Source organism: Chelonia mydas, chromosome 2 (assembly GCF_015237465.2).
Source record: "Chelonia mydas isolate rCheMyd1 chromosome 2, rCheMyd1.pri.v2, whole genome shotgun sequence".
NCBI classification, from domain to species: Eukaryota; Metazoa; Chordata; order Testudines; family Cheloniidae; genus Chelonia; species Chelonia mydas.
The window spans coordinates 198,096,716-198,112,180 of record NC_057850.1 but is presented as its reverse complement, the minus strand read 5'-3'; the positions used below and the strand labels follow the sequence as shown (position 1 = coordinate 198,112,180).

At 40.6% G+C, this 15,465-nt stretch overlaps 1 protein-coding gene across 5 annotated transcripts in view; it reads right to left on the bottom strand.

Moving 5' to 3' along the window:
* The window catches only part of ANKRD28 (ankyrin repeat domain 28), a 231,293-nt gene that overhangs the window by 104,253 nt on the left and 111,575 nt on the right, over positions 1-15,465 (bottom strand). For all 5 annotated transcript variants that reach the window (XM_043540995.1, XM_043540994.1, XM_043540996.1 and 2 more), the window contains one exon: positions 9,045-9,123. In XM_043540995.1, the coding sequence (XP_043396930.1) occupies positions 9,045-9,123 (79 nt within the window). The remainder of the gene's footprint in view (positions 1-9,044; positions 9,124-15,465) is intronic.

Genomic DNA, 15,465 nt, shown 5'->3' with positions numbered 1-15,465 from the left:
TGGAATCTTTAATAAAATTATTCTGCACAGCCAGTGGCCATATGCGTAATGCTTAAAAGTTTGCATTAGGCTATGCTGACACTTGGAGCCAAATGTAATGCTGATGTAACTAGGTGTAACTCCAGTAAGTGAGTTACCCCATAGCTGAATCTGGCCCCATGTTTTTAAAAGGAGGTGCACAGAACCCATAGAACTTAATTTAGGACTGTCTGCCCAGAGAGGAACTCTAAAAAGACAAGCAAGGATGGAGGGATTGACACAATACATTATGAAAGTTCCAGTTGCCAGTGAATAAGTAGCCTGTGTGACAGATTTTTTTCCTGCAAAAAAGGCTAACTGTGCACACAGGGCTAATAGTTCCATTGTTCTTCCTCCTTCTCAAAATGTAGGCACAATGACTTTTCTTCAGTTATCAGGTGCCTTGACTGACTCTCATGACTTATTCAAGATTATTTTCAGAAGTTCTGAAATGTCCTCCCTCTGTTAGTTGTTTTTTAAATTAAAAGGCTATATTTCACCCAGATCTCAGACTTGTTTATACAGCAAATATAAAATATGTCTGCTATAACAGGAACATATATTTTCAAAAATATTACCATGAGACTTACTCAAAGCCATTCTGCAAAAACTTCAGAAACTAAAAAATGCCTGAAGATCTGGGGAACTATCTTTGCAGCGTTTAGATTTCGGCCAAACAGATGTGTACTGTATTGCATGATCGCATGAAACTTAATTGGAGTAAATGTTCCAGAAGACACTGAGTTGGTGTCAGGTTTGTCATGCATCCACTTAACAAATCAGTCCACTTGAGGTCAAAGCATTTTCTAGACAACTGTTATCTGGGAGTTAAGTAATAACTGTTGAACCTCTAAAGAGCAAGATTTTTCCAAGGCCCACTCAAGTCCTATAAATGGCTGCAGTTGACAGAAGGTCAAAGCAGTAAATCCTGCACTCTTGTTGGGACAGCAAATCTGTGAACACTGGAAAAAGCCCGCGGACTTCTTAAGAAGTTGCAAGAGGTCTGCAGGTCATCCTTGCCTTAGCCATGCTGGAAATCACTAAGATTATTCTGTCCCCATCCAGTCTTCTCTTTCTGATCACCTTCTAAATTAATGGGAGGATTGGGAGGGAGCAGCGTACAGCCAGATCCTCCTGCCAGTTCAGGAATAAAAAAATTTCTGATATGGACAGACTGTCCCTGCCTGTTCTCGAGCAGAACTGGAGACACTTCATATATCTAGTGATTGATCAACAGATCAATGTCTGGAAACCACCGTAGACCGAAGATGTCACCTATCACCACTTTCTTTATGGACCATTCATGCAGGGTGGAAAACGAGATTATGAAACATGCTAGTGCCAAAATGCAGAAGCAGACTTTCCTAACGAAGACCCTGAGCTTCCTTAGATTTCATATCAGATCAAACCTTCCTCCTTTCTTTGGTATGAACAAACATCTGGAGTATAAGCCCTGATCTCTAAATTCCCTTGGAACCTTCTTTATTGCTCCCACTTATAACAAGGATTAAATCCCTAATCTTAACATGCTCTCATGAGAGGGACCCCTGAACACAGAAGAGAGAGAGGTTTGGTAAAGGTAGGGTCTCAACAGAAGATGTTAATACAACTCAGTTTATCTCCAGAATCCTTTTGTCTGATGTTATGGACTTCCATTCGTTGACAAGGCAAAACTGTCTGTTCTCAAAGACAGGGTCAATGCAGGATAATTTGAAGATCCTGGTCCTGGTGTCAAATTTGGGGCCTGCCATTTTTACCTAGTTGAAACGGAAGGCTGTTTTCACTTCATTCATGGTTTTAAGATTTTCTTCTGGTGCATTTGCACAGGTCTGGCTTGTTGCTGCTGCTGAAAGTGACGTCCCTGAGAATAAAGACAAAAGATGATGGTGGATAAATGGTCTATGGTACCACAATATAGGATCAGAGGTCGTCCTCCTCACAGGTGGAAAGGCACCTAAAGAGCATGCCACAGACCATGTGTCCACTATTTCATCTTATTACTAAATAACTAAATTTCCTTCCAAAGGAATATCTTCCAATCTTCACAGTTTCTGGAGGGAAAGAAAAAGACCATATGACTCTTAAGCAAAGCAGTAGATGCTACCGCCCTAGCTGATGGATTACAGGGCTTCTTTTGATGTTGAGGACACGGTTCGTTATCGTCCGACCTTCAGTTATTAACATGTTAGTCAATTTACATTGAGTAACTGATTTTCCAGAAGCAAACGCAGAAATCTTTTCCGATAAGTGATAATGATACTGCAACATCATTGCCTCGTAATCTTACTCTTTTCCCAAGTGAAGCAAGAGAACACTTCCTTACCAACTGCACTGATTACTCCAGCCTGCAGTAGTCAATCTAATATTAGAAGATTAACCTCCAATGGGGGCAACCAAAATGCCAAATAATGGATAGATTTCCTCCAGTATTACAGATGGGAGTTCCAAAGTCATTGCCATCCTGTCTGCAAGCTTGTGAAACTGTAAAGATTCCTCAGAGAGAGAGGAAGCTGAAGCTACTCCAACATTTTCATGTGGTGAAAAACCAGTTTCTACATTTGGCTCTAATTACTGGTATTCCATCTGAGCACAGGCTCCCCATTTTCCTCCAACAGAGGGTCAGGCACAATGGTGGGAGAACGTGAAGCTCCGATCTGATGGGCAAGCTTTTTCCTCACCTCAAAAGAGAAGGGAGTTCCTATGCCAATGATGCTATGAAGTCTCTCTACAGTGTTTAGATGGCTGCCAATATGGCCACACCACCTATGGTGGAATTTGCAGGTTGCTGCAATACTCTTATTCCAATACCATATCATAACCTGGAGGATAAAGAGGTCTACATGCTCCATATCCGGGATACTCTCTTTTGAGAGGGTGAAATCTAGGAAGGACCTCTGGAAATTTAGCCCAATCCTGTTCATTTCTGGACTGCAGATCTGACTTTGGATCTGCTACCGAGAAACCACAGAACCTGACAAATGCAACATAGTGAAAGACAGACCACTTTTCTGGCTGCGCTTGAAGGTGTTTTGGACAGAGGTACAGAAGTCTCTCAGGAAAACAAACACTTCATTCAACCTCTTTCATTTTCCAGGAGTAAGATCAGAGAAGGATAATTTGAGAGATGTTTTGTCTTTCCTCCTTTAGATATCAAGCCTCACAGATACAGCACGGGATCCTTGTGACTTACTTCGGCTAACAGTGAAACTGATGGAGCTGCATAAATTAGCGATGAAGAAATTGTTGCTGGTTCCAGGTCTATCCTTGGATCATTTAGATACAGTCAGCACTCCTAGCATTTGGTTCAGGACCTGAGGCTGACTGATCAGATTAATTTCCTGACTGGGACTTGGCACTGCTAGCAGGAACCTTTTAGTTCTTTGCTTTCTTTTCCAGAACTGAAGCAGACTGATCCAATGGCTTTTCTCAGAACTTGGCCAACAGATCCTTTGGGGCTTTTAGTGTTGGATCTGATCTTGGAAACTGACTGATGCAATCATGGAACTCTATCCTAGAGCACAAACTGGAGCTTTCATCATAGTATTCTTATTCTGAGCTTGTGCTTGGATCCCTTAGAGGTATGAGAGCTCAGTGGCTTCACTGCCAAAGCTTCTTATATCAGGAGTGCTCTTGGACCACATGCTCTCAGAATGAACATAATGCAGACAGAAACCTCGGACACCTCAAAGGACAGTAGCCCTCATCAAGACATGCTAAGCAGCTGACATTCGTGTCTGATGTTGAAAAGACCATCTGACACGATTCACAGCTCTTAAAACCATGTCTCTTTGCCTTTGAATCCACCATGAAACTGAGATAAAACCAAACCTAACAGCTACTTAACTAATCCAAGAAGAACTAGCCTAAACAAACTATTATTTTCCTAATTATACCAACTACACCAAGAGTAAAATACTATGTAAGGCACTAAAAATTTGAGAGAAGGCGCCAGATCTGAGGGATCCAGAGAAGTTCGTGTCCATCTGCTGGTGAGGTTGCTAGGAACTGAGACAACAGAGGGCACCATGCACGTTTTTACAGCCTCATCCCTCAGAATATTCAGGAACTCTGAGGGGAGCAGTCAGGGGGCATGCAAGCACTTCAATGCCACAAGAAGATTCCACTGTCTGATTTGGTGATCCCTTCCAACTTTAAATTCTATGACTTTGAGTTGCACCAGCCAGTGTAGCCCATGAGTGGGAATATGCAGAGGATTCTCAATGAATTCTTATTAAGATTATTCACAATAGATCTCTTCACCTACCCATTCATTAACTCTCCTTTTCATGGAGAATACAGTGGATACTTCCAATCACCCATTTCCAGGGAGCCCTGTCTCCCGCCAATGTTCTAGCCTAATCTATGTTACGGCTGAAACGTATGAAGTTGGAAGCCCTGACATCCCTCCAGCCTGCATAAGGCTGTCTGTGAGGTCTTCTCCAACCAGCTTTTGTTGGAGCAAATACATAAAGCAGGCAGGCTGGTATGGACTCTGGCATGCGGTGCAGTGTTGAGTCAGTTGAGAAGACACTGGAGGCTGGTTGGTCCAACGCCTGACATTCTTGGTTGTAATGTGATGAAACCAACAGGTGCCTTTAATGTTTTGTTGCTGTTTCACCTACCCAGCCCCTCTGCAAATTTACAGATGTTTGCTAGAGATGTTAGTTAAATTCTATTTGGTCTAAAAAAAAATTGATGATTATGACATGTTCATCAGCAGGTAGGCAGTTCATCTGATGACAAAGTGGGTGAATCCTTCAGGGACTAGCTTACTTTCAAGAGTTCTGAGAGGTATTGTTTCAAGAGGAAAAGGAAATGAGCTGGAAGTCATGGGAGGAATATCCTTCCTCTGCCGGAAATTTGTATCCGACATTGTCAGTTTCAGGCCCCTCCCGTCCTACAGGCTTGGAAACCAAGACAAGCCACAGCAGCAACAAAGACTGCAGGCAGAGGTTTACTCAGAACAAGTATCCTAGTGTTCAACACCCAAATGCAGAATGCTCAAGACATGTATATTAATGCTAAAAGCATGAAACTTTGAGCATGAAGTCTCAGTTATGCACTGAGAATGAACAATATGGGTCTTGTAACATACTTACACTTCGAGAAATCTGGCACAGAAAAAAATCTCAAATTATACCAACAAGTGAGGGAAAAAAAAAAAAATCACACTTTCCAAAACCAACTGTTTTCTAAAAAAGTTTTTTCACGCCAAGGATTTTTTTTTTTTTTAAGACATTTTAGTGTTTTTGTGGTGTATGTGGTACGCTTGTTTTTGGTTGTTTTTTTGGGGGGTGGGTGGGAAGGAAGTAAAGGAATTTAATAATACCATACTTTTGCAGCATCTAACACATAATGTGACAGTGTAGCCAATATAATTTACACTAAGAACTAGAAAACTCATTTAATTAAAAAATGTTATGGGTTAGGCTTCAATCCAAAAAACAGTTACGGAAGTGTATAGTCCCACTGAACTTAACAGAACTACTTCTATGTAGTTACATGTATGCTTTAACTGATGGAAGGATTGGGAAACCAACAAGTAAGGATCTGATCCAATGCCCACTGATATCAGTGGAAAGACTCCCATTTGATTTAAATGGGAGAAACAATAGCAAAGCAAGGAAAATTTCTTGCAATTTAGTTTGTTCATATAGTATGATAATTGTAGATTGGTTTTTAATTTATAGAACTTCAAAATGTACTACAGTATATTTATTACACATCAATCAATACTAAGGTTACAAAGTAAAGGACTCAAAAGTTAGAAAATGCAAGAATTAAGGTTGTGTATAGAATCTTTATTCAGCCCCCTTGTGCATATGCATTATTATACAGTCTTTAATTACATCACATAGTATTTTTTCCACAGGACTCCTTCATTCAGAATAGACACTGCTCACTTAATGAGCAGCTATTCAATATTTTGTTTTCTCCTCACTGTTGAATCTACCACTCTAGGCCTTATTTACTGCACACTACTCAAACCATGCTCTGAAGACAGAATTAATACTTTCCTCATGGGCTTTTCTATGGCGCTCATCATTATATTATGTGAGTGTTTCACAAACATTAATGTATTTTCACAATACCCCCATACAGCGGAAGTTAATAATCCCTGGTTTACAGACTGAGAACTGAGGCACAGACATATTAAGGTCTAAAGTATCCACTGATTTTGGGTGCCCAATTTGACACACCTACAACATGGTTTTTCAGAGTCTTATTATACTGTATAGCACCCAGTGACTTCAGTTGCAGCTGAGAGTCCTCAGCATTTCTGCAAGTCAAACTGCAGGTTCTTAAGACAGACACCCATGAAATGAGGAATTACTGACCTCTTGTGAAAAAGTTAGATTTTTAAGCAACTTCCCTATCATCACACAGACACAGAGATAGGCTTCATTTCCCCAGGACAGCATTCAACTGCCTTAACCAGACCCTCCTATCTCTTCCTGCAATCCCCTGCCTCATTCACTATTAAACCTTCCAACTTCTGCAAAAAAAGGCGTTCTATGGACTACAGTATCCTTCACTACATCACCCTGGTCAATCCTCAGAGCAGGTCCATCCTGGGCACTGAAGGAAGCACAGGTCCAGTGGGAAAGAACAGTATGTGGCATGTAATTAAAGGCTGAATCATAATGCAGATGCACAATGGGGCCAAATTACAGATGCCAGAATTAAGGTTGCCTACGCATTTCCTATCTTTCAAGTCCTTGACTTTGCAAGCCTAATAATGTTCTTTTACCATAATTTGTGCACGTAATTTGCTGGGTTTTAAAAAAAGCAAACTGAAAAAAATAGAAAATCCATCATGTGTCATCATATTGACACCCACATGGATCATTAGCAAGGTTGGAAGTAACTTTAGCAGAGTAACTGGTAACAATAGTAAATTGTCATCCTCTACATGGACCAACATTAGAGTCAGATAAGATACTTTACCAAGAGTTTCACAGATATTTGCTGACAGCAGAGGAATGGCGAGACTCAGGAACCTTGGGCTCCAGGCCAGGCTCTGGAGGGCAACAGGCACTAGAGGACCCAGACTTTTCTGCCCATTCCCACAAGATTGACCCCTTCTGCTCATCCCCTCCAACCTGTCCCTGCCTCAGTTCTGTCTCTCTCTCAACTGTCTCCTCATCCAAGTCCTATTCTCCACTCAGGCATTTCATCCTACCACCAATTTCCTTACCTAGCCATTCCCAGTTCCCCCTCACCTCCTTCTCTGATTTGTCTTCCCTCTGGTCTCCAATTGTAGCCCCATCGCCCCCCAGTTTCCATCTCCTTCTCAGAGCTCTCCATCTAATCTTGATGTCCCATGTCACTCCCTCAGCTCTTTTCCCAGCCAGTCCCAGATGTCCCTTTCACCTCCTCATCCAGTCTCAGTCTTCCCTCCATCCACTGGCTCTCAGTCTGCTCCCCACCCACCCGCCTCCCTGTTTCCCACTGTCTCCCAGTACAAATCTCCTTATCAAGCCAGTCTGAGATAGACCCTGGCACCAGGCTCCCTGTCCCAATCTACTCCCCATATCCAGCCCTCCAGGTCAGGTTCTTTTTCCTTTTGCATTCAAATAATGCAGCTTCCTCCTTCATGCTACTTGCACTCAGCAGGAGAGCACAGAGAGCTGAGAAATAGGCTGGCTGCTCTCAGTTCTGGTGCCTGGACCCGGCATGGCCCCGAGCAGCTGGAAACTGAAATTGCAAGGAAAGTCCTACTGAGCCCTAGCAGCCCTGGGCTGGAACATACCCATTTTGGATGGAATCTTCAGGGAACTGCGAAGCTCTACCAAGTCTCTGCTGAGCATGTGTGAACTCTGATTTCTGAAAGGCTTATAACTTGGCCAAATTTTTCACGGGGATGGCAAAAGGCACAACCCTGACAGATACAAATGTACTAGGGATCGGGGGTGGACAAGCTTGGGGTGCATTCAAGCTTCTCAAAGAAAAAGTCACCAATTTTTAACATGGGCATACTTTTCTCTAATCTTGGTCTCAAATGGCTAAACCATTTTGGCTGAAAGTTTCCCAAAAAAACAGCCTCAGGCAGACATTTAGCATGGAAGTTTTCAATCAAAATGATTGAAGTTCTGCAAAATTATAAGCAACAGAAAATAGGATCTTAAAATGGGAAGTGCTACCAACTCTCCTATAACACACCTCACTAAAGTAAATTCTATTACTTTTAAAGCTGAGATGTGGGAACAGATCTGAAGTTTTTGAGCAGATAAGATATGTTTAGTGAAGTGCAGATTAAAGAGATTCTTCTGTATTTTATAATTCTGCAATTTCTTCCACTGAGGGGTCTCAAAGCACTTTACAATCATGAATAAAGCCTCAAAACCACCATGGTGAGGTGTAACACACAGATTATTAAGGACTTGTTCAAGGTCACAGCAAATCAGTTACAGAGCTGGAATAGTAACTTTGATCTCCTGTCTTGTGTTTTAACCACTAGAACATACTGCCTCACTCATTGCATTCTGTATTGCAAGTGAAGAAGTAAACATGAAAAATTATTTTTAAATTCTTATTTCATTCTTATCAGGTCCTAAAAATCTTGTGTATATATAAGTTAGCAAAAGATAACTAGAAAAATAATGTTGTTCTTAATCTGAAAAAATATCAGCACTTTTAAATGCCATTTTCAATGTTAACATCTAGTCATTTTTCTAAATTCACTATAGTAAAAAATATGCGCTAACATTTAGATATTAAGTACACTGCTTTAAATACAGCTAAGTACAGACTTTTGAAGCAACTGAATTTGGTCATAAACTACTAATAAATAGCAAACATCACTGAAAAAGTTTAACACTGGTAGGTACTTTTTATAATAACTGAAAATTATTAAAAAAGTGGTTTGAATTAAGGAGTCTGTAAACAAAAGTTTAAGTACAAAAATCCCCAAATTTCAATTGAATTCTTAGCATATTAAATAGCCTGATAAAATTATGCAAACTAAAAGTACATTTAATGTATCTGTGCACAGAATTTTTTTCATTAACATGAACAGAACATACCAGATAAAATAAGTAGTTCAATAATTTCTGCATCTCCCAGATAGGCAGCAGCATGTAAAGGGGTCCTCTTTTCATTATCCTGTAGTAAGAGGGGGGAAAAAGGGTGTTTTTTTTAAATAAAGACATCTGTTTTAGCATTCTGTATGATTCATAAAAAAGTTAAAGAATAAGATTCCATCTTCCAAATACTGAACATTTTATATTTTAGGAAGCAGAGATATTAACCCAAAGAATCACTGAGTTATCACACTTATGTAGTCTGTAACAAACATGCTCTCACTTAACAATTATGACAGCCCTGTACAGTCATTCAGGACATGATCCTGAAAGATGCCAATTCCCAAGTTCTCGGGACACCTCAGGATGAGGCCATAAATTAAATCAAAATCCATTCGTTTCTTTGGAAGGGGAAAAGTTGTGGGGGAATGTAAAAGTGAGGCTTTCCTAAGCAGCTCAGAGAATGTTAATACAATGAGTATCAACAGGTGTGATCTATGTTTTATGTGACAAGTTGAAGGGTAACTCATGAAACCAGGCTGTAATATTTTCATCATGGTCGCAAATTTAATGGAAAATGCAAAACTTGGATGTTGGACATGAAAAAAATAAGATCAGCAGAAAACATGAAATTCAAACTTTCACCAGCTTTTTGCTTACTGCATATATGCATAGAAAAGCCCGAGAGGTGGATGTAATTGGCAAATTGATCTCACAGACATAGAAAAGACAGTGCAGGAGGCAAGTGGGACTTAGGTGCTTTTAGGTAGTCTCAGGCTAATATCCTTTTGAAGACACAATTTAGAATCCACATGTGAGAAATTAAAGAGGACATCGAGTTGGACTGAACTGAAGAAGATAACACGGTCTTTCAGAAGGCTAGCACAGAATATTTCCCAAATCTGGCAAATACTGGCATTAGTTTATGCGCATGAGTTCACAGTGAAAATGGTGAAAGATCATTTTCTCATTATGCTGACTGTTAAAGGCTAACTGTAGGAAATTAAAACCTAATAAACTGCTTCTGTACAGCATGCTGTAGCAAAATTAGTTAAAAAACAAAATAACAAAACCAAAAACCCCTTCAGTACAGAAGTTAGGTTCATTTTATTGAAATGTGTTGAGCTTTGGAACACGTTACAAACAAATTACTTTTGGATTCTTGGAATTTTTCAGTGAAGCCCTAAACATGCTTTAAAAGCAAGTGGAAATTTTGTTTTTCCCTCTAGGGGAATGTACCAAAACATTTCTAGCAGATTGCAGAAAGAACATTGTTTGATTATACTGGCCACTAAAATGTGTTTATTAAATTTAATGTTTCCATATTATCTATCATTTTACCATTTTAAAGAAGCACTTTTTTTTCCACTCACGCAACAAAAGGCAACTTTACTCATGGATTTCAGATTAATGAACACTGGCATACAGGCCTACATTTTCATTTTTTTTTTTTTTAAACCAACACCACTTTTTTTTGCTTGCTTTCAAATACATTCTCTTTTCAAACATAAGTAAATCCCCAAAGCAATTTCAATTTCTCATCTCATCCCCCAAGGTACTGTCTTTATTGTTTTAAACTTTCAGAGTTGCAGTGCCTGGGGGGTGTGGAGGCACATTTTAGTGTTTATTATTCAAAGATAAAAGTCAGCACCTCAAAAATCCCTAAAGTAGCTGAAATTACTTGGTAGTTAGCTTCAAATGCACTCAAATGTGGGATTAGGGCAGTTCAGTAGCAATAAAATAGTTACTTGGCTAAGACGACATCTATTCTAAAAATGCCTTTTTTTTTTTTAAAAGGAAAATTAAAAGTAAGTACTCTCTCATGCTTGATCTCCACCCAAAAGAGAAAATGTATTTAGAAAGTTCCAGAATTTATCCAGCAGTTATGGCAATAGAAAAAGAAAGGTTTCTACTCTTGTTTTTTCTCCTCTTAGAAAACTGACTGCTACTGAATTTCAAACCTAGCATTGACATAACCCTGAATGAGGAATCTATGCTTTGCCTTGTTTAAATATTTATTCTGAAATAAAGATAACATTTCAAAATAGGAACACAAGTAATGTGACAGAACTGTCATATCTGGCTTATTGTTAGAGAGGTGAAACAAAAAAATGGAGAACAACATTCATTACACATCAAATTTATAAACCATCTATAAAGTAAGAATTTTAACTTAAATGAGCGGATTAAACTATTTTAAACAGATGCTATTAGGGAGTGCCATATGCTGGAAATTCAAAAAGCATTAATTTGAATGATCACCTAATTCTATCAAAAAGTAACTAATGTCAAATTCTACCCACCTTAATTGCAGGACCAAACAGGACAAAGATGGGCCACTAGGAAACTGGCTCTTGATTATCTAAGCAATGGAACATTCTCTGGGAAGCATTTACACTCTGGAGGAGATGATGCATAATGGCCAGTAGGGAAACCTGGTTTGAACCCTACCCCACTCTGGCTAATTGGACAAGTTCCTCTAGTTTCTCACTAAGAAGCTAGGCTAGAGGAGCGAAAACTCTGCATAGATGGTATATTGAAAAACTATAGTGATGTCAACTCCCTTTAAAAACAAAACAAACACACACCAATTACAACACGACTTGTGTTTTCTTAAAGACCCTGGAGTCATGTTACTAAGTAAGAATCTTAGGTTCTATTAAGAAAAAAGTTTCTAGCCTTCAGAGTTGTGGAGAAAAGGTTGAAAATATGAACTGTAAAGGCTCAAAAGCCAGAAGGCAAATAAAAAGAACCCAAATTGTGTGTTTAAATGTGATTTTTAAGGCAAATCCACATTTTAAAGCCTAACTCATGATTTTGAATCTTATAAATAATTATTAAATCCATCCAAGCATTTAAATGTTTTTGCGTTTTAATGGGATTAAGCACTGCCGTAAAAATTCATTTAAAACATGAGCTTAGATGAAAAACAGAAAGACTAACTGTTGTTCATTAATGCACAATTAGAACTGTGCATAGCAGATTACAGGAATTAACATTACATTAATCTTTTCAGCATTTTGTAGGCAAGACTCCGCAAGGACTTTTGTGCGGTATTCTATATCATGGCACTAAGGTCAATTCTGGCACAATACTTAGACGTTTTCTAAAAGCATATTGCTATAAAAAGCTAGATCAAGCGAAATGTTTCAAAACAAGTTTTCTAAATGACAAGGACGAAAGATTTATAAACAAACATCCCCTGCACTAACTACAATCCAAGTACTGCCATATTCTGACTAGGGCCCTACCAAATTCATGGTTGTGCAAAATGCATCATGGACCATGAAATCTGATCTCCACTGTGATATCTGGCTAGTGTAGGAGAGGTGGTTCTGATCTCCCCTGTGTTGCTGGGGCCACCCCAGCCAGTGGCTCCTACTTTGTGCCAAGCTCCAGCTCCTAGTCCTGGCCAGGCTGGGGGACTTCCTCTTCCCCTGCAGGGGCCACTCCCAGGGCCAGGTCAGACCTACCTTCGGGAACCTGCCCCAGCTGCATGAAGCTCCGCAACTGTGCTGCCTTTTTCTGCACTGCCTTCAGAGCTGGGCAGTAAGGTGCCAATCCTGTGACTTCTCCTACAGTAGCTTTGTAACCGCAATGAACCCCTTTTGGGTCAGGACCCCCATGGCTATAACACCATGAAATTTCAGATGTAAACACCTGAAACCGTGAAACTATTTTTAAAATCCTATGACTGAGAAATTGACCAAAATGGATCCTGAATTTGGTAGGGCTATAATTATGACAGTCTGTAAGGACATGAAAGTGAAACTGATTGGTTTACCTTTGCTGTCCAACGAAAATGAAAATGAAATACACTGGACCCTCACTAGAACGCGGGGTTCGGGATCCATGTGCGGTGCCGCATTAACGCAGGGACCGCATTATAGCAGAGGCCGTGTTACCAAGGATCCCAATTTAAATATTTAAATTTGGGATCCTTCACCAAGACTGTACTAGATGTGAATCCGCGTTCTAGCGATGTGCGCTCTAGCGAGGATCCGCTGTAGAATAAATAGTTTAAAATAAATTTCATTATTAAAAATCCCTTAATTATCTAAAGCGGGGTGGGCAAACTTTTTGGCCTGAGGGCCACATCGGCATATGGAAATTGTATGGCAAGCCATGAATGCTCACGAAATTGGGGGTAGAGGTGTAGGAGGGGGTGAGGGTTCCAGAGTGGTATCAGAAAAGAAGTTCAGGGTGCAGGAGGGGGCTCCGGGTTGGGGTATGGGAGTGGGTGTGGGCTCCAGGCTGGGACCGAGGTGTTCGGAGGGCAGGAGGGGGATCAGGTATGGGAGGGGTGTGAGGGTTCCAGCTGGGGGAACGGGCTCTGGGGTAGGGCTGTGGATGAGGGGTTCAGAGGGTGGGAGAGGGATCAGGGCTGTGGCAGGGCGTGGTGGGGGCTCAGGGGTGCAGACTCCGGGCAGCGCTTACCACGAGCAGCTCCTGGAAGCATGTCCCCCCTCCGGCTTCTAGGCGCAGCCAAGCGGCTCGGCGCGCTGCCCCATCTGCACGCACCAGCCCTGCAGCTCCCATTGGCCAGGAACCGCAACCAATAGGAGCTGCGGGGGCAGCACCTGGCCACACCTCCGTGTACTACGTACAAGCCAGCGGGGGGAGATCATGCCAGCTGCTTCCTGGGAGCCGTGTGGAGCGGGAAAAGCCCTCGACGCCACTCCCAGGCGGAAGCAACAGAGCAGGGCAAACCCCCCGACCCCGCTCTCTGGCGGGAGCTGAGGGCTGGATTAAATGGTCTGATGGGCCGGATGCGACCCACGGGCCGCAGTTTGCCCACACCTGAGCTTAAGTATTGTTAGTAATATAATTAAAGAAAACGGGTTTCTAAAAACGCTCAAAATATCCTATGATGTTTAATTGGCCTGTCCCTTAAATAAATTGTTGTGGTAGACTGGATTTACAATGCTCATCCCATTCTTCTATTCAAATACGTGTGCAGAACTATATATTTAGTATGATGCTCAAAAACCTATTTGTGTATATTACCAATGTTTCCTGCATGAGCTAGGACTGATGAAAGGGTGTGGGGCAATAAGCCCAGGGATAACTCTTCAAGACTTCAAGCTCCATGCCCTCCCTTCTCTTTTGCAGAAGCTTAAGGAGAGCTCTTCCACAGCTTCCCTTCATCATTGGCTGGTGCAGTGGGAGCTCCCTTGTCTGTTTCAATCTATCTTAAGTAGGGTGTTTTAACCATTTAGCTGACTTTGATAGGATCACCATCTTGACACCGGAAAACTCCAAAACTAATTATACATAGTGGTTTAATAGTGTTAGGCGAGAGTTAAAATTCAGTTAGCAGCTGAAATAAAAACCTACATAACTAACAAGCAGGAACACCGGAAGCCTAAGGACACTGACAACCGTAAACACTTGATAAACTTATATGGTCAAATGTCCACCCAGTAACTTGGCCCTTAGAACAGAACAAACCCTCCCTTCACAGCCCTCCAGATATCTGTAAACACTCACCCGCACCCCACCCCTTCGCCTTAAGTTAGTCATGAATAATTGATGTAATCAAAACAGTTTTATGCGTGTGTTCTGTTCCTGTCTCTGCCACGTTAAATGCGTTCTCTGTCTCTGAAACAATGTTTGTCTCTGTAAGAACAAGATAAATGCAAATGAAGTGATAAAAGAAAGGTATATAATTGGTCACTGTAACCCCACACCTTTGAAGCTGTTTACCAGTCTTCCCCGTGCAGTGAATAAATCCTTTTTCAGTATTTGCCTGTGCGGTCTCATTCTTGGGGAAAAAATCTTCTTGATTAACAAGAGTTCTATGTATTTTAAAGTACAAAGTGCCCTGTGAGTTTTATCTATTTGTCCCAATGCATTTTCTGTGAAGGAACACGCAACATAATAGCCATTGTTATGACACGTCAAAGCTGACAGCTCCTCACAGAAGGGACCCTGTCTTCCAACATGTTAATACAGTTCCTTAACACAATCCCCCAATTCTGACTGCAGCTTCTGAAAGTTACTGAAATATAACAATTACCTTCCATTCACCTTCTAAATAATCAAGCATCTACTGAATCTGAACATTTTGAAGTGCAACATTTGTTAAAGTATGAATCCAACCTTCTTCCCACTAAACCTTTGTTCAAAAATTCCTCTTTATCCTATTTTAACTCCAAAAAGAGGAAATAAAAAAAAAAAAAAAAAAAAAGAAAAAGAGGAAACTAGTTAAATTAAATTTTAAAAAAACAGTCACTAGAGTGAAATGCCTGCAAGCTGCCTGGAAACTATTTAAAAACATGACAGAGGCTCAAACTAAAAATATGCCAGTCACATCAATGTAATTAATGCTATATCGTTTCATACCCAAAATAAAACTTTATTTGCAGGAGTGGAGTATCTGTTACAAGTATTCAGTCAGCTGGTAAATATTTTACTTTAATGT